The 20,293-nt window shown below is 39.3% G+C and overlaps 1 protein-coding gene across 1 annotated transcript in view; it reads left to right on the top strand.

Moving 5' to 3' along the window:
• SNX24 (sorting nexin 24) overlaps window positions 1–20,293 on the top strand; it is a 91,408-nt gene that overhangs the window by 39,676 nt on the left and 31,439 nt on the right. Inside the window, exons 2-3 of the mRNA XM_036402842.2 lie at window positions 5,893–5,976; window positions 15,146–15,250. Coding sequence (XP_036258735.1) covers window positions 5,893–5,976; window positions 15,146–15,250 — 189 coding nt within the window. The remainder of the gene's footprint in view (window positions 1–5,892; window positions 5,977–15,145; window positions 15,251–20,293) is intronic.

Raw genomic sequence — 20,293 nt, 5'->3', positions numbered from 1 at the left:
GAGCAGAGCTGTACTGCTGGAGGGTGAGGCGCAGGCACAAGGAGCACCTGCCCCAGGTGAGCAGGGAGGTGGAAGAAGCTGTGAGGACCAGTGCCCAAATGTCTGCGCCAGCTGAGTTGCCCCACTGCAGCTCTGGCCTTCTGCCTGCTCTCATAGCCATCAGGAAAATGTTCAGCATGTGTGAGGATGATACCAGGAAGTGTGGATGACTCTTAGCTCTGTGCCTGTTCATACTCCCTCCCAACACTCTCGATTCCTTAGGCATTCACTTCTCTTCTTTTGCTGCCTTTGGCAGACATTCTCATCTCTTCTTTGGGGCCCAAAGCAAAACCATATGGAGCAAACTGTTCTCATTGGGGCTCTACTGCTTCCTTCTTTACTGTGCCCCAACAAGTTTCCCAGTTCTGCAGCAGAAAAGGGGTCCTTTCCTTATGGGCAGACTGCAGGAGCTCATGTAAGGGCTACTTGTGTAGAAGAGCAATTTCTAAAGAGAGGAGTCAACAGATGTGACTGTAAGCAACCCACCCAAGGAACAGAAGGCCTTAAGTCTCAGTAACTTGAAATGGTGGTGATAACCAAAGTAAACACTGGGTGCTAGACAAAGGAGAACTAGAACTGGGGGGAATATGTTTGGAGAGCCAAAGGGAGATTTCCTTTGCCTCATGCCTCTGTGGACCATGTCAGCCTCCATGCCCTTGAGCTGCCCTGTGCCCGCTGCAGAGCTGATTTTTGCTGCCCTGCTTTCCAAAAGATGAAGTCAGAATAAGTTAATGTGTTTTCATTTGGGGAATAGAGAGATTCAGTTTTATCAAGGCTACTCTGAAGTTTGAGTTGGCTCTGAATACTCTCCTCCTCTCTGCCTCTGCTGTGGAGGGCATTCAGAAGTATGGAGCATTGCCATGAGGCACTGACACTCCCAAGAGGCAGAACTGCTGTTGTAGCTACATGCAGTTACCACAACCACCCAGATGCTCTTACTGATCATGTAAAATATTGTTTTCTCCTGAAACAGTAGGATGGAAATAGGCCTAAAGTTATCTTTTGATCTCTACTATTTTCTGCAGTCTTCTAGTCGTAGTCGTTGCACAACTGAGACAGAAAATGTGCCATTGTCTGAGTGATAATGAAACACTAAACACGTGGAAATCCTATTAGTGTTTCATGGACCGTAGCTGTCATTTCATTTGCTCTGGAATTCCTTCCATATGGTCATGACAAAGGTTTAAGGTTGAGTTTTCTTGACACTTTGAATGCATTAGCTGTTCCTCAGACAAAAGTCTGTCAAGTATACTGAAGCATCTGAAGGGATGTATTTATTTCTGTAAGTAATATATTAAATAGAATTAGGGTCAGTAAGCTTGGTCTTGAGAGATAAAAACATGACACTAGGATTTTGTGGAGTCTTCTTTCCTGGTGAATGTTAGACAAATGTATCTGGTTTTCGTAAATTTATCTTTTTCTGCTTCTGTTTTTTGTATCTTCTTATTCTAAATGACACTGCCCCAATTCTCTTTTGCAGCTATAATTTTTCAAAAGTATTGCAATTCACTTTTTCATGTATAAGTATGCACAAAGTATTAGGATTAACTTACCATAATAGTAAACTATATAGCCGGCATAATTTCTATGAGTGAATGAGACAGTCGTCTGTGTATTTCTTGTGTAATAGAAAAGCAAACTGAGATGTTATTACACTTATTAGTTTTCATCCTTACTCATGGTCACATTTATCATTCTTGTCTGCATTTTTTTGTTAAATTGATCATTGCATGATTTTTTGAGATTAAGTTATAGGAACTGCATATTTTTGCATCAGATTATCAGATAAAATATGTCTTTTTGTGTCCAATATACATATGTGACGTAGGTAAGAACTGACGGGAGGCAGTGTCAGTGTTACCCACAATACATGATATGCACTTGTGGGCACCGTGGGCAGTTTTTGTACATCTTATTAGTTCCTGTTTTCTTCCATTTGTGCTTTCTATCTTCAAAATTCCCAGTGTTACAGTACCAAATTTTGCCCATATATAATCCAGTTTAGTTGCTATGTCGGACTGTCAAGGTTCTGCAACAAGAAGAGAAATGTATATGTTCTTGAAAGTATCAAAAAAGGACCATTCGTTTAGAGGTTTGGTAATGATCAGAAACAGATAAATTCAGGAAAATGGCAAAAATCAGGGATAGTTGCTAATAATAAGAAAAGAAAATGGTTTCCAGGATCTGAATGTAATCCATATAATTGGAACAAAGTGAAGAGGGGAAAAAAATTATGTGTAAATTTGTTTTATACTCAGACCTGAAAATTTTTACTATTTTATTAACAAAGACCTTAGGAATTCTTCTTTCAAAGTTTTCATCATGAATTTGGTTATGAGTTACAGTGGCAGAGCTGCAATTCTGCTAGTTTAAGAAATCAGCATTATTCATACTGACATCCAATGCAGAGATTTTTGCCCCATACATTGTTAATGTGTGTTAAAGTCTGTTGGAAGAATGCTTTTAATGGCTAATGATCTTGTAGCTATGTGCAGACATCACTGATAACTATTGTGGCAGCAACCAAGAACAGTGAGATGTTTTTAGTTTCAAAGTACTCTTGGAGTTTTCTAATTGGTGTCTTAAAATCTGTGGTCCTTTGTGTCCTAGTCAGGGTGAACTGCAAATTGTTCAGGGAAGTGTAATTTCTGGTATTCCAATGGCTATGGGAAAAGTATTTTGCTTGTCTAATTCAGAGATTAATTCTTGCATTTTTCATTTAAGTATCTTTCACTTATAAAAAGTCATCTTTTGAGAGTTATCTGTTCAAGGAACATGAACATTTTTACTAGAAAAGTAATTTCCTAGCACTGTTGCAATTTTTCCCCCATAGTTCTTCCGTCTTTATTTTGGCACTTTCATCTATGTTCACCAGTTTCCTTATATTGTTTTTCTGCCAGGGCCTGCAATTGCACAGTTAAATTTGTGTGAGATTTGCTCATAGCTATTTTGTATCCATTAAGAGATCCTATCTTTCTCTCAGCTCAATGTATTTTTTGTCTTTCACACAAAGCCATGTCATTTTATGAAACAGTGGCACAGAAACTAATTCATATGCTTTTTAATTTGCTCTTGTGAATTGTGATCTGGTAAATAGTGACAAGGCAAACCTGGAATTTATGCAGTCTGAGTTAAGTCATGTAATCATACACGTTTATAAACATAATTGTGTTATTTCTTGCATTTCTGCTTTACGAGTTAATTTGTAAATCAGTTTAATATTTAGATTTAAATTAGATGAAAACATTTCTGCGTTGTCCACTCATTTATCACAAATTTCTTTATATTTCCGAAGTCTAGGTGCCACAATGAGTAGATTAGAAACACCATTTGCACGGTTTTGTTTTCAGTGATACTCAACTTCAAGCATAGCAGTTGCTGTTGCTTTTGTAAATTTTAGGTGTCTTTTAAAGCTGGATCTGAGGCCTCTGGAATGTGAGGGGCAAGTTAAAGCCTTTACACTTTAGGACCAAGGTGCAAGGAGTTGAAGGTGTAAGGGTGGCAGTGTGTGTATTTTGAAATAACATTACAGGAGAAGCTACGCTTCCTTCTTTCACCTTCTGTGAAAGTAATTGTCAAATACATTGTTCAATGTCATTACATTAGCAAAATTTATGAAACTGTTATCAAAAGAGGATGAAGAATAAAAGTAGCATAGTTTTTGGTGTTCTGAAAACATTTATGTGGTTCCTTAACCCATGATGAAACACAGAACAAAATAGATACATGCTTTGAAAACAAGGTCCACATAGGGATTTATATTTCATTTCACATAATCCACTCTTCTCCTTTATGAAAAAATGAGTTTTTAGATTTCAGAAGGACAGATATTTCTCTGAAGACACACAAATGAGTAAAATCAAAATGGAACTTCACATGCCAACCTGTGATTCACAAGAAAGTTACCTGCCAAGGGAGTGGTTGTAGCTGAGGGAGGAGCCCCTTTGACTTCTCCAAATTGTTTCGCAAATCCTGTAGCCAACAGAAGTGCTAAACTTAAAGTGGTGAGTGGGTCTTAGCTGGCTGACGTGTAAGTGGGTGTTATAAAGTTCCTCATAATTCCCAGAGATTTAAAATCAAGTAAATACAAAACTGTTGCAACACCTTTGCTTGAGACCCATGATCACTTTTCATATTTTGTTACCCATTCTTTCTAACAAGTTATCCTTAAAACTCCTTTGTTCAAGCGCAATCCAAAACAAATTGTTCCTTGCAGAACTATTTCTTTTATGTAGTGTATAGAATATGAAATGTAAATAATATTTTACTCTCAATTAATATGTTAAGACTTAACTAAAGAAAAATGTCTCCATTGATTTTCCTTTGCATATGATTCTCTTTACAATTCTGAACTTAAAGTTGTAGGGGTGCCTTGGAGTTTTTTCATGTGTGGAGGAAAATTGTTTCATAGCCACTGGCTGTCCTTCCAAAGTAGTCCAAATAGAAGGGGGATGGGGGGCGGGAAATCAATGCACCCAAATAAGACCATCTGCTTGTACTGTTAGGACACAGACATAGTCCTATTCAAAGATGTAGAATGTAGCACAGGTTATTACAGCAACCCAAATGAATTTTGGTAATATAAATATTGGTGGGAAATGACTGTGGTCCGATCCATACTGCATTCAAAGGTAAAAGCATTTCAGTCTGGATTAAATAAAATACTGTCTGTTTTTAATGTTGTTTGGCTAGCCAGTGAAAACCATAGCATTTTGACCTGTTTGAAAGGCAGGTTCTAGTGGACAATAGAAGGTGTTTATCCAGTATGGTATGTCAGTGTTTGCTCTGATCAATGCTAGCTGGGCATGTTGTGACAGAAACCCCTTTTTTCTGCATTCAGGCATAAACACTGTTTGCAAATTTATTTCAAAGAACATTTTATTTGGCTAAGTTTTGGGTCTTGATGTGATCATCTATCCTGAACATTGTTTTGCATTGTCCTGAAAATAATTATTTCCAGCATTTTCTGGGCAAAACAGAAAACAAAGAACTCCTAGATAGAACAGGCACCTTTTCTGTATTACTTCTCTGTTGATTTTGTCTTCATTTAATAGACCATATTTTCTTGAGTACCTCGAAATATTTCTCGTCACTTGCCCTCAAAACTGACCTGCTGACCTGAGAATCAAGAAAATGTCATGTTAGTGACTACTAATTAGTGGATCCAGAGAGTTGCTTCTCCTGGCCTTTCAACCTTCCAGAGGCAGCAACAAAAGCTGTCACATGTATCATACAAAGAAAATAAGCATTTGCCATGTGTGCATTTTGTTTTGTTTCTTCATAGAGTGTACATAGCACAAATTCAATTGAGACTAGAGGTGAATTTGTAGGTTAGGAGGAAATTAGCCTACAATATAGTGTTTGCATTTATTTCTCTATTTCCATGCATAACATAATGCATATATTGTCCAGCTCCTATTGGACACGTGTGAATGTATTAGTACGCTGCATTGTAAGAAGGGGGGAAGAATTAAACCCCTTCCTGATTTCTTTTTTTCTGTCCCTACCAATTTCTCCCTGATTTTTTTTCTGTCCCTACCATTATTTTTTATTTTGATTAGTTCAAAGTATATTGTATCTTTCTGAAAGGAGATATTTTAAAGCTTACTTTTTAATATAAAGCACATAGTCCATGCTTAAGCTGGTTTTTATGTTTGTTGAAAGAACAGGTTAACAGAAGACTCAGCCTTATTTAGCATTAATCACTGTTGTACTTCTGCAACTCATGAGGCACATTGGGTTTTTTGGGACTACTTAGAAGAATGACTGTGGTAAAATGTGCAGTCACAACCATGTCACTGAACTGTTTGTGCAAGTAACATTACCCTCTTTTTTATTATTTATAATTTTCAGGTCTTTAAAATAGAAGTGCTGGTGAGTGGAAGGAAACATTTTGTGGAGAAGAGGTATAGTGAATTCCATGCACTTCATAAAAAGGTACTCATCTTTTACTTTATAATATGTTGCTTTGTTTTGCATCACTGATGTTTTCCTCTCTCTTGTAATTGTGGTTTTCCTCTCTCTTCTACATGGTTTATCATAAATACATCCTGTGATTCATGCCTTTGGAAATTAATTCCTAACTAACTCAATTTCTTCTTTGTTTTGTAGAAGGGAGTGATGCTTTCTCACATTTACTAAGTCTCCTTTCCTTTTTGATTATTGTTTACATGCCATATGGCTAAAATGCTGTCTGTAGTATGTTTTTGTCTTCTTGTAAAGTCACAAAATATATCCCATGCCTGCCACGAATAGAGTGGTTTTTTCCCAGTTAGGCAAATAATTTGTTAGATCTATACATTTTGTTGCTAACCTGCCATATGTAAAGATGAGGAAACAACTTTTGTACATGGGAAAACCAGATACGAAAATGACCAAGTAAAGCATCTCAAATAATGTAATATAAAATAAATGCTAAGCTTGTCTACAGAATCATCTCAGTAACATATAGAAGGGAGCTTGGTGCTTTCAAGGGTGGTTATCCACTAATACTTCTGTAAATTGCTTTGACCATTGTTTGTTGAAGTATGAATTTTTCTCTCCAAGCTGAACTGAAAGACTGCTGTGAAGCTGAAAGGCATGCTTTATTTTTTTTCTCTACTTTATGGAGGCCAGGTATTGTGAAGGAGAATTCTGGAGGAGCATTGCAGCCCATTACCAGCAGTGGGACTGTACTGAAGAGCTTCAGTCCTAGGATCTGGGTCAACTAAGCGTCTCTTGGTTTGTAGGTCTGATTGGCAGTGATGTGTGGGCACAATCAGCTACTTTGATGCTGCTTGCCTTCATTGTGGAAGAGCTTCCTCTGCAAGCAACAGAGATCAGCATGGGTATTTACAGCTCCTGCCAGTGCAACTTCAGAGGAGTTTATTTCCACCATTATGTTTGCTGGTGGTTCTGAATTAGCTCAGGAAAGAAGCATTAACCTGAGGATGATTTTTTTACTGCACCATAATTAAGACGTGCTAGTGCTTCTTGCCTATTTGCTTCTTGCCTCAGTAGTGGTATCATCTGCCATTTATTAATACTCATTTCCTTGTTTATTGTTTTACTACAGATATGTCTCAGATATTGTCATTCTTGTGTTCATATTAAATATGAAACCAAATAAGCAACAGTGTCAGAAACAGTAAAATAAGTCACTCAACAACCACTACGCTTTGTGATATATGAGTGCTTTGTTTTACAGATGAAAATAATTCTGCAGTTGAAGGTAAAGCAGATGAATAGAATTTATACAGTGAAATAGGCTAGGGCACATTAAGAGGGAAAAATCAGGATTTATATCCTTAAAATGTGCCCTATCCAAGTAGGCAGTCTCCTGTTGTTAGAATAGTATAGTGTTGCCACACTTGGGGCGTGGCATCCTGGGTCGAGGACGGCTCGGTGGCAGCACCTTTGCCACACGGACCAAGCACATGCACACACCAAGGTGGTGGATGGTGAAATGGCATTTGTTAACGGTTAGACAGGGTCATTTATAGCAGGGGTTAATGGTAAAGTAACCATAAAAGGGGAGGGGTTCCACCTGAGCGTAACATCGCGATATCTTCCCACATTTCCCCCCCTTTTATGACCAGCTAAAAACATAGAAAATGCTAAGGTTAAAACTGACAAGTGGGAAACATATAACTGGCAAAATGCACGGAACTTGAACAATGTAACACAACCGCAACAAACTTGTAACTGTAAATGTTTAACAAACAAAAAGCTAACAATCTCTAACTGTTTTTTTCTAAAAAACAACACAAAGTTGTTTAAAATATAAGGTGATCAGTCTTGGGGGCTGACTGAACCATGACTTTGGATATCTTCACAGGACCTCCTCAGTTTTTTGGTTGACATCAGAGCACCGAATTATCCTCCCAGAGTCTGCGACCTGTTTGACCTTAAAGCTAGAGATTTGGAGAGCTCATGTCCAGACTCATGTTCTCTCCAAAACGCCCTTTGAACCTTTGATGCAGGAAAAACTCCAGGTTGATTGGCATTCCATTCAAGTAGAGCCAGAACCTGGCCAGTGTTCGAACTCTACTTGATGGATACCACTTAAAACAAGACTTTCAAAAACAACATTTATGTGAACCATGACTGATAACATTCTGTTGAGCTTTTTCCCCCCAGTCCTTCTCTGTGCCAGCCTCTCCTTTAGTTTGGTCACTGAGTTCTTTCACGACCCCGGCATGGTCTGCCATCGGGCTGCTTGACGATTCGTCACAGCCTTTAGGAAGATACAGGCCGTGAGGGTGTCTGAGGATTCAGTCCTGCAAAACAAACTTTACAAATTTCATTAGTTTTTTGCCCTGAAGGTCCGGTTTTATCGACTTAAGCGGGCACCGTTTAATTTTACTATTTTTCCTAACGGCTGCGTACCCTCACCCTGTGAGTACTAGCCTCCAACCCGTTTCCCATTCTCCTAATTCATTTTTGATCATGACTTGTGGGCCTTCCTCTAGTGGCCCCGCGTGGCCCAGTGCCTCTGGGCAGGACTTTTTCTTTCATCTCCCCTGGGGAACTGATTTAAAGCCAGCAGGGCAGTTGCTAAGATGCGCGCTTGGTCTTTTGGCGGGAATGGAATGGGTAAAACCTTCTGTTTTTGCTAGCACCTCCAGTTTAGTTATTAGGGTTTGGTTAGCCCGTTCGACAATAGCTTGTCCGGTGCTATTATACGGGATGCCGTGGACTAAAGTTATACCCCATCTTGATGCGAATGTTTGGACTGATTTTGAAATGAAACTCGGACCATTATCTGTCTTGATTTGCCTCGGGATACCAAGCCATGCCATGGCTGTTAACCAATGCTGGATAGTTGCTTTGGAGTCGGTCCTTTGGTGTTGTGTGGCCACGATTACTCCACTGTAGGTGTCCACTGTTACCGCAAGCCATGCTTGGGGTTTCAGCAGCTGGCATAATGTAGAATCTGTTTGCCATATTTCAGCAGCCTTGAGGCCCTTGGGGTTGATGCCGCTGGACCACAGTGGTGATTTTTGGCAGTAGGGGCATGAGGCAACGACGTGCTTCACATCAGCGGCTGAGATCCCACATTTCTTTGCGAGCGCTTTGGCCCTGATGTGTCTGCTTGATATCAAATGGGAGCATGTCATCCCCTCCAAAAACAGTCAATGAGAGTAGAGACCATCACCAAATTAATCCCCCTGTCTGCAATCGCTTTGACAATTTCCCGTATGTCCTTGGCATTCACAGGCGTATAGGTTCTTTGATTTCCGCCTGGCCCCCCACCCAGACAGGAAACACTAACTTGGCTGAAGGGGCCCACTTGGCACACGCTATTTTTATTCTCCTCCAGTCCATAAGAGGAGCTTGTTCTTTTCCTAGTTTTCCCTTGACCCAAGGAGGAGGATTGTGATGGCTTACGTGCTCCCACCTTACGTGCTCCCACTCCCTTTTTGTCTGAATCAGAATCATCAGAATAAGAGTCAGGATCAGCAATGGACCACCTGCGGAACCACTCATCCCAGCTCGAGTCTGACGCGGTCTGGGAACTCGACTGGCTGGAGACTTCTGGGCTCCAGGACCTTTGGGAGCCACAAAGAACATCCCCGCAGCTGTAAATCCCCACACTCAGAAAACTCATGATCACCCACAGTCTAAAGGTCCCTTGTTTGATCCTGGGTTTCGGCACCACTTGTTGCTGCTGCTTGGGGCGTGGCGTCCCGGGTCGAGGACGGCTCGGTGGCAGCACCTTTGCCACATGGACCAAGCACACGCACACACCAAGTGGTGGCCGGTGAAATGGCATTTGTTAACGGTTGGACAGGGTCATTTATAGCAGGGGCTAACGGTAAAGTAACCATGAAAGGGGAGGGGTTCCGCCTGAGTGTAACATCGTGATATCTTGTGCGTAACATCACGATATCTTCCCACAGTATAGTACTGTATAATGTAATGTAGTACAGAATTAGAATTAGAAATATAATTGAATATTTTCAGTTGGAAAAGATGTACAATTATATAGTCAAACTGCCTAAGCAATGCAGGGATGACCAGAAATTATAGCATTATATTAAGGGCATCGTTCAAATGTCCCTGACAGGCCTGGGACATCCACCACCTCTTAAGAATCTTCTTTCAGTGTTTGATCGTCCTCTTGGTAAAGAAATGTTCACTCTGAACCTCGCCTGGCACAGCTATGAGCCATTCCCACATGTCCTGTTACTGGATCCCAGGGAGAAATGCTCAGCACCTTCGGCTCCACTTCCCCTCCTCAGGAAGTAATGACATCATCCCTCATCATACTTTTCTCCAAACTAAGCAAACTCAGTGTCCTCAGCCACTTGGCATCTATCTGCTGAGCACCTACATGAGGGTCCTTTGCAAGCAGAGGAGAAGAAATGCCAACACCAAGTCTGGATATGGAAAAGGGAGAAGAAAGCCTGTGGTTGTGGACAGAAGCCTTTCCCAGGCTGCTCACCATCTGGGCAGCTGTGCAGCTGTTCCTTCACAGGGGCAGGACTTCATAATTCCCCTTCTTGGGCTCCTGCTGTGGCAGGGGATGACTCTGGCATGGTGTAGAGTCAAATTGTGAGTCAAAGCAGCACCAAATTGTGACTCCAGGCAAGAGGAGAGATTTGGGTGCCACTGTAGGAAGGCTGCCCCAGGCATTACAGGCTGGTAGGAGAGCAGAGCCCAGGGACATGGAGCAGAAGGTACAGAGAAGAGGAAACAGGCCTGGAGTGATGAGCAGTGGGGTCATGGGCTGGGTCTGGAGACCCCAATCTGGGAACACCTGTCCCAGGATCAGCTGGGCAGTGCTTGCATGTAGAGGAGCAATGATACAGTACTTGACACAAGTAGAAGGACCCATCAGGATTAACATTCCATCCTACCTGGCAAAAAAGAGCGAGGACAGAATCTATACTGTTAATAACACTGAGACTTTCCCTATAGATTTGTGCATTTATTTTATTTCAAGAGTTGGGGCTGGGAGCTTTTAAGGGCTGACACATACCACCAGTTTTAACCATGTTCCAAGGCATCTTCCAACATCATGGTGCTGGGCTCTTGTTTGCTGGAGAGGCCCTGGGGGTCTTTTTCCCTTCTCTTTAGGAGTTGCTGTGACCCTTCAGGGGAGCATTTACTGTGCCATTTGGAAGTGGCAGCCCTGGGTACAGCCTTCCCTGACTCAGCCAGGGGCCCTTCTTGCTCTGTAGAATGGCAATGGAAGCCCAGGGGTGGCTGCCAGGATCCCCACCAGCAGCAGTGGAGGAGGTGCCTTTCTGCTGCTGCATTGCACAGCGACACACACACACTGCTGCACGGATTTCACTATGCAGTTTTGGAGGGACACCCCAGCATCCAGGCCAGCAGCTCTGCATTCATCCTGTGTTAGGTTGGGATGGTTGTGATGGTGTCTTCCACCATGGCTCATCCAACACTGTTGCCAAATATCTCCATGCCATGATGGATCCATGGTTGCAGTGTCTGGAGGAGCATACCATGGTTCTGAAAGCAGTTCAATGAGCACACGGAGGCTGGATGCCACCCATGGGACACCTGAGCACTCCTTCTTGAAGCCCACCTTTGTGGTGCTCCAGGATGATGGATGTCCCAGAGCCACACCCACCTGGTGGATGACTCATGTCATTGGGGGTGTGGTGACATGCTCCAAGCAGTCATCATCCAGCTGAAATGATTGCAAGACTGACAGTATCCTCCTCTTGCAGAGGGGGTGCTTGGGCTTGTCCTCAGCCCATCGCAGGATGGACATGTAGCAGAACTGGTGGAGGGTCCACATCACATAACTGGCATTCTCCCAGCTAGCCAGAGAGATGGGACAGCTGGTCCAACTTCAGTGTAATTTCTGGAGCTGCACAATTACTCCATGAAAAAGTCGTGGATGGCTGCAGTCTCACTCAGATTTGTCTTCTTGTACACCATTTTCACTGCAATAACTCCTTTTGCAGAGATTTCTTATAACACCAGAAAAACCATAAATGATGCCCCCTTTCTTTCTCTGCAGAAGTAGCAGCAAAATAAACAAATCTGAAAAACAGATATTCTAACCAGGCACTTTGCACCACATTTCACTTTGTTTTGTTTTCTTATTCATTTGCTATTTATATTACTCTGCAAAGGAATAGAGACTTTTCCTTATTTGTTCCCTGCACAGATGCAAAACATATATAATATTTTTGCAACAATATACGTTTTCAATAAGTATTACTTTTTGAAGTTGTAAAATTTTGGTTAGTATTGTTGAACAGCTCATACTCTGAACCTTAATGCTTTCGGTGTTACAAAAATCCTAGAGAAAGTATTTGCATCAGTTTACTATCAGCATGCCAGTATGGTCTTTATCCTCCTCTCTTCTCCTTTAATTTGAAATGTATGTTTCATTCTAAATTCCTGCAAGTACATGGCAATTGGAAAGGTCTCTTTAGACTTGCTGCATATTCAAGGTGCCCTTAATGTTGGAGATGTCTGTAGATAGGAGAAACAAAGTTTCTGTAGAGAGCACCTGTGGTAGAAAATGGACGTAGAGGCCGATGAGGAGATTGTGCCTTTTGCTGGAGAACAGTGTGCCTCACTGGCATTGTGGGGAGGAAGGAGGACTGTTGCTCTTAGAAGACATTATTCATTCATCAGAATGCCAATCAATGTTTTGATTAATTACATTTTTTAAACAAAGCTGTTTCCAAGAACACGTCTGGATTTCTGTCTTGGGTTCAATCTTTCATAGATTCCAGTTATGTAAGAAAGTAAAGCCCCACTTCCTGTGTAATCTGGCTGTAGTGGAAAAGGTTTAAAATATTTTCAAGACTTCCACATTACACCAGGAGTACAATTTATACTTTTCACAGAAACGACCCACAGATGTTGGCTTCTATGAAATAGCTTGCATACACCATTATGCTTTGCCTTGCTTATGAACAACAAACCTTGCCTGTCAGGCTATGCACCATACCCATTACAGTATTATATATGTCTGAACAGAAGTTTTATTATTCTCATTTGGAAAGTTTTTTAGCAAGAATTAAATTATTTCTAGGTGTATAACATAGTTTAAAATACAACCATTTGTTCATATTTATCCCCAGATATCTTTTTATACTTCTTTGCCCATATGTTAATAAATATTGGTAGTTCTTTTTAAATATAATTATGCTAGAAAGTCACAATGTTAAAACTACTGCAGTGAAATTTACAAAAAACTGAAGAGTAAAACATCTTTTTTTTGCAAGTTGTCTATAATTTTAGAGTAACTAGTGTATACTCTACATCATATTGTCTTTTCATAATTGGACAAATAACTCTTTACTTGATCATGTTCACCATCTTTAGGTCTTTCAGGAAATAGAGACTACAGCATGTCCATGGGCATTAGGTCAGTGTTACAGACAGGAAGGTACTGTGGCCAGTAATAGTCCTCAGATAAATATGTTTTGTTTTGTGTTGGAACAAGTCTGAAGCAATACAGCTAATGCATACATAGTTTTGCGTAATATTCATTGACATTGTTATAATTTTTTATAGCAATATATATGACTGGATATTGTAAGCATAAGAAAATGGGCTTTTAGTGTATCTTTTGTATATGTATATGTATATCTGTATATGTATATGTATATCTGTATAATGTTGGCTTCGTACTTACAACCAGTATCTATGCCAGCACATTAAATAGTTGGGGTTTGGATGTTTTATATGTAACAGGGCCACAGAGCACAAGGGGATTGTTAATCACCAGCTGAGTTACCAGCCACAGAGTATTTGTCTTGTAAGCAGCTAGGTCTTGGTGGACGCTTGTATATTTTCAGATTTGTCTGCACTCATCTGGAGCGTTCTTCTCATTTGTTGCTCACTTGCAGGTGCTGTCATAGTTCGCAACAGTGGTGACCGTAGTTTCTTCAACATCCCCAATCAATTTAGAGGGAAAAATGGGGGGTTGTATTCTGTTTTTAAGATCAGTTAGTAAACGTAGCTGGGTTTGGAGTTTTATTTTCAAGTTGTTTTTCTCACTTCACTTTTAATTGTAATTTAGCACTGTTAAGAAATAAGGAAGTTGCAAAATGTTTCCAGAGCAATTGAGGTTTCCTGGCTGCAGCTTCGATACTTGTGATTGCAGAGACGTTGATACGTTGCCACTGCTTTTTCCTATAGTGACATCCCAGCAAGCTCAAAGATGAAATGTAAATTCTCAGTCTCCCATGGGTATGCATGTCAAAGTCAATTTTGAGTTTCTTTCCTTGCATTCTTTGCTTCAGATTTACTCAGAGGCAATATCCAACAGAAAGAATGCCAGCTTCTATTAAAATGCAATAGAGTCTATTTCAGCTATTATTTTTGCTCTGTAGTTTTGAGTAAAACATTAATAATTTTTGATTTTAAAAATATGTTGCTCCAGCAAGGGGATTTTTAGTGTTGTCAGGTTGCATGTTTTTGTCTTTGTATATACTATCATATGTATACATATATAAATATATAATGTGTGTGTGTGTGTGTGTGTATAGATCTATATAGATACACATTATGTATAGATCTATGTAGATACATGTGTAAGGTTTCCCGTGGGAATCTTTAGAGGAATAGTTATGGAGCTGTCTTTGAAATATAATCAGTGACAATCTTGCTGTTTCTCTGTGTAAGATATTAAACACAGACTGTCAATCTCTTGGTACACTTTAAGAGCATCAATATTTTTCTCTCTTGATTGCCAGCTCTCTAGAGAAATGGTTAGCACTCCTCCTTGTACTTTTCACACCTGTTTATAATTGCCTAACTCTGGAATTAAAAGCCATCATCGTGTGTTCACTGCACTTAGCAAGGTAATTTCTGGTTATGTCATGGTAATGCTGTGAGGTATTGTCCCAGGTAGGCTAATGGGAAAATCTAATTTAAAATATTCTCATGTAGTGGTTGCCATTTCATTTTCAGGCTATTAGTCACAAAAAATTGTTAGTATGGTTCCTCTTTACTATCCAGGGCAACTGGATGTGAAGATTTTTAACATTCTGTAGGTATGACAGCTGTTATTATTTCAGGGAGATGATTGTAAGTAACTTCATTTCCATGCTGTTGTCCTTAATACATAGGTTTTTATGCTCTTTTTTTTTTCTTTTTCTTTTTTTCTTTCTGTCTTTCTTTCTTGCAGCTCAAGAAGTTCATAAGAACACCAGAGATTCCTTCAAAGCACGTGAGAAACTGGGTCCCCAAGGTCCTGGAGCAGCGACGACAAGGCTTGGAGTTGTACTTGCAGGTGTGTCTCCTTGCAGCCTGCTGAAAGTAAAAGCAGCATCTATTTCCACAGCATTAGAAAGTAGGAAGTGTGGCATTTTACTGATAGGCAGTTTTAGAAGTGGGAAGTAATCTGTATGCTTACCAGCAGCAGTGATTTCTGTTCACTTAGCAGAACTACCAGCTAGAAATCCAGACTGTTTTGCATTTTTTTTCCTGATTTTTCCAAAGGCTGCTCATTGACTTTGGTGAACCTTCATTTTCGTCTGCCTAAAATGGGGAAAATAATGTTATTATTTCCAAAGAATATAGTCTTTGTTCTGTCTATACCAATCAAAAATGTTGCAGAAAAACTATAGAGGCTTTAATTAGTTCACCTCCATTTAGACAGACTAGGGAAACATCGGCTCATTAAATTCATATCACTCTGCTGTACATGCCTGTATATGAACTGCTCCTCTAGGTGAAATAGGCACCTGTCATCTCATATTAATTTTAGTTGGTTTGGACATTTGCCTTAAGTCTTAGGATCTACCTAGATGGGTCATGATTTTGATAAAGACAATAAAAGGAGTCTTCAGGAATGATGCAATTGTATAGACGTCTAAATATATCAGGAATAAATCCCATTCATATTTAATAAATGGAATTTCTATTGTCACCATGATTGCTTTAAAAAATGTCCTGTGGTGTACGTTCACAGCTGTTTCTCTGGTGGCAAAGCCAGATGAAGGTGTTCCTCTAAACATGTTCCCAGTTCACTGCGCTTTCAGCTATACTAATCCAAGTGCTGTTTACTGAAAGGGTTAATAGAAATAATGTGTCAAAACATAATTGTTTTGAGAGGAAGGCAAGAATAAGTCTTCTATTTTTATTCACATTGGCCTCTTGCAGTGAATTTTTGGTTTTTCTGGTTTCCATACAACTTTCTATTGGACATAATCACTACCAAAGCACACATACTAGTTAGTCTTAAGCAGCTGATTTCATTAAAAAGGTAGAGATGTAATCTGGTTATCACTTTTAATTGCTGATAAACTGTAAAAGAACATCTCCCCCTACTGGAAGAGTTAGTCAATTCTTGTTCTTTTGCAGTCTTGCATGTTTAATTAACTCTTCCTCTATTCTTTTGCTGTTGGCTGTCATAGGAACATGCCGTGGTTTAGGTTGGAAGGGACTGCTGGGCATCATCTGTTTAAAAACATGACAAGCCTCTAAGTTGTATGCATACCAATGTGCATACTAATTTAAACAAGAAGAAAAGTTGTTAATACTTTTGTCATAGTAATTAATTTCTGTGCCCATTAGTAGAAAGCAGAATTAATCATCAGTGAAATTTTAACATTTAAGATAATTAGAGCCCGGTTCTAGACAATAAAAATTTCATAGTAAGGCACTTCAGTTATGAGACATTTTTTAATAGTGCCAAGCATTTGCCAAAGCACGGTGTAGAAATATACTACAATTTCAGAAAATGTGATCAGTTTTTTATTTAACACCATTTTTGTAAAATATTGCAAACATGTTTTCAGGTGGTACTACTGACAGTTTATCTGTAGGAGTTGTTTGGCTACTACTGTCACTAGTCAGTAGTGGTGGTGCTTGTAGCCAGACATTTGTGCAGCAGATAAACTTTTATGACAACATGCCAGTCATAAATTGTTTTGTATAAAACCAGCCAGAACCATATGCAAATCCTGAGCTATTACATAGATGTAATGTTCAATGAATTCATACCATGCAGATGGCCATCGAATACAGACCTGTACCTGACAAGGTCTAACCATATTGAGTTCTTAAGACATTTTCAACTAAATAGTTGTCTGTAATTAAATGCAAATAAAAATATTGACATGAAATGAGGGTAGTAGAATCATTCTCTATAAGTAATAAAGAAAGCAAGACATTCCTCTAAGACAGAAGGTGCTTCAGTTGCCAGGACCTTGTTACTTTTTGTGACCTTTTCATGATGAAACCACCCTTTTAAATGCTTTCAGCGCAAGTTGTTTGTTTCTGGGAGTGGATGGACAGGAGCTCAGAAACATTTCATTATATCTTTCTGAAGAGCAGCAAAATTACAAATAAATGAAGTATTATTAAATTGTGAGCTACAAAGAGTATTTATTTATTATTTTTAATGTATCAGTAGCCACTGGCAGCTAATTGTCACAAGACTGGTTATTTTACTTCTGTTTTTGAAAGGTTGTGTCAGGACTTTTTCTTGTTATAGTAGACCAATTTTAATAGAATTTTGAAAGAATGATTTATCTACACTATTTTTAAGTAAGATTTTCATATTTTGCAAGTTTGACTGGAATGTGCTACTTTTGTTTTTTATACTGTGAAACAATTGACTAGAGCACTAATGTGCTTAGTAATTCAACTGCATGTATAATAATATTTACAGAGTCCTTGTGAATACTGAGAACAATCAACTGACTGACAAGAGGAAAGAAGGATTATGTTTAATTTATTAATGAGGAAACAGATGCAAAGATAAGTGAATGACAGATTGTGGCCCCAAACATTAAAGCAAATTAGTATGAAGAAATAAGCTATTAATACTTTGTTTATCATGGTAAATGTCTCTGTGCATGAGCTTAAACTACAGCACAAAGCACTTAAACTGAGCAGATTTATTCTTTGCTAAATAAGAAAATCACAGAATCTGAGAATAAACTGAATTGGAAGGGACTCACAAGGATCAATGAGTCCAACTCCTGGCCCTGCACAGCAGAGCCCCAGGAGTCACCCCATGTGCTCAAGAGCACTTGGTCCAAACACTTCTTGAGCTCTGTCAGGCTGGTGGTGTGATCACTGCCCTGGGGAGCCTGTTCAGTGCCCAGCCACCCTCTGGATGAAGAACTTTTCCTGATATCAAACCTAAATCTCCTTTGAGAGAGAAGAGATCAGTGCTTACCCCTCCTCTTCCCCTCCTGAGGATGTTGAAAATGATGCCTCCCCTTGGTCTCTTTTGAATCTCAAAACACCTGTTACTGTCAGTAGAAGAGTACTTAACCAGCTTTTACTACCTTGTAGTGGCCATTGACTAAGTAACTTTATAGTTACTTACTTGTATATCTGAGCTTGTAGCTTGCAGTACAGCAGAGATGAGAATCCAGGTGGTTTTGATTTTAAATTTGTAAAATAAATCACTGGGTTACACTATTGCTCACAAAAATCTGTCTTGATAGTAGTTTTAGTATGCAGTAAGATTTGGACTTTATATTTATTTATGGTTAGAAATATCTTCTCTTGATAAGCTTCATGAGGAGCTTTGTGTTGAACGCAGGTAGAAGATAAGGATTTTAAGCAGCTGGTTGTAGAAGGCGCCTATAATTTGAGAAAGGCTGCCTAAGGGATCTGCCCTGAAAGCCTGTGACTGCTCATAGTAGTGAGTGTAGATAAATGTATTTGCTTTAAAGTACCACAAGGTGAAGGTAAGTGTGGAAGATGATGAAGCAGGCTGATAACCAGCATTGTAGCTTCTGGATGGTGTTTGTTTGGTTTGGGTTTTTTTCATCCACTGTCCAGTCTTGGACTGACTGTTATCACAAAGCAATACAGAAATATAATTTGGTTTTTATGTGTATTTAAATAAGGTATAAATCACTTGAAAACACAGTAAGAAAAACAGTTTTACTGTGTCTGAGTTCAGTAAGTCATTTTGTAGATGGATCAAATGAACAGGTAGTTGGGGTCTTATTTTGAATGTTGAGGGGTGACACTGGAGGGACCTCATCTAACTGGCTATCAGAGCAGCTGCAGCTGCTTTGGATCAGATCAGTATTTGTTACAAATACATTTTATATACTATTGGAGGAGCAGTTTTTACAGAGCTTATTTCCTGTGAATTGGTAATGGGGAAGAATTTGATCCAGCCACCTGCTCATTTGGAGTTAGGTCATATCCTTGTCCCAGTAAGCTGACACTGGATGTTATTGCCATCCAGTCTGTCTACCCCAGGGACTTGCCCTTTGACAGGTCTGCCTTTTAAAGTTCAATGGAATAGATATTTTCAACCCCCTTGGGCTAAAGAAATCTCATCATTTGCTGATATCATCAGTCCAACAAGATAACAAGCATCGTTAACAGAATTCACTTTGAAGTGGCACCCACACCTCAGCAGGAGACTTGATAGCTGCTGCTAGTCTTCACTGAAATAATTTGCTTATAGGGAGAGATTTTGAAGGAGGCCCATATTTTTTATTAATTTTAGAGTACTAACTCATTTCATGTGGTCTGGGTCACCTGAAGAAATTCTTCTTGTGACTAGCAAGGCTCTAATATAAAACAGAGTTGTAGACCTTCTAAAGTTCTCTGTATAAATGTATAAATGTAGGGTCTCTATGTACATATGTCTCTAACCAGAGTTAATATGTAGAGCTAATATTCCTCTCTTGGCTGAGGTCAAGAAAACATACTTGCCTTTTATTTATTCTTGAACTTTTTACAAAGAGAACAGTCCTGATTCCTGGAGATAAGATTGGTTAAAGTGCTCCTTGGCTGTGAGACATGAAGACTTGATGAACTTCAACATTCCAGTAGTTTCAGGAATCCAAATCTTAAAAATGAATTATGGTATTTATGAAACTAGACTAGAGATTTGTTTTCCATTTAAGGAAATAATCTGGAGATCTGAGAAGCACTTTGACCTATATTTCAGTATTCTTCAGAATGCAATTATCTTTAAAAATATTTTAACTACCAGTCTTTCCTGAAAACCATAAGTAAAACCATATCTGTTATAATTTTTCTTTTAAGAAATTAAAACCCAATTCTATACTCCTTAGCTGTCTTAGTTTCCAGCAGGGTGGAGTTAGGAAAACAGTGGATGTAATAATGTAATGAATAATGTGTAGTTGCTTTATGAATAAGCTCATCAGAAATATAAAGAAGAAAAGTACACATTATTATATTGCTTTTTTTTACTCTTTTTGGAGGAACAGTTCAACTGCAATTGCAAAAAATGAGGACAAATGAGCTATTTCTGTAGTTAGTTAGACTGCAGAGGACAAACTGTCAATACAGAAAATTTGGCTAAAGGTGTCTTTTCTTCATGGGC

The sequence above is a fragment of the Molothrus ater genome, chromosome Z, assembly GCF_012460135.2.
Source record: "Molothrus ater isolate BHLD 08-10-18 breed brown headed cowbird chromosome Z, BPBGC_Mater_1.1, whole genome shotgun sequence".
In the NCBI taxonomy this organism is placed as follows: domain Eukaryota; kingdom Metazoa; phylum Chordata; class Aves; order Passeriformes; family Icteridae; genus Molothrus; species Molothrus ater.
The sequence above is the reverse complement of the archived record's forward strand: the minus strand, read 5'-3'. Positions and strand labels throughout refer to the sequence as shown.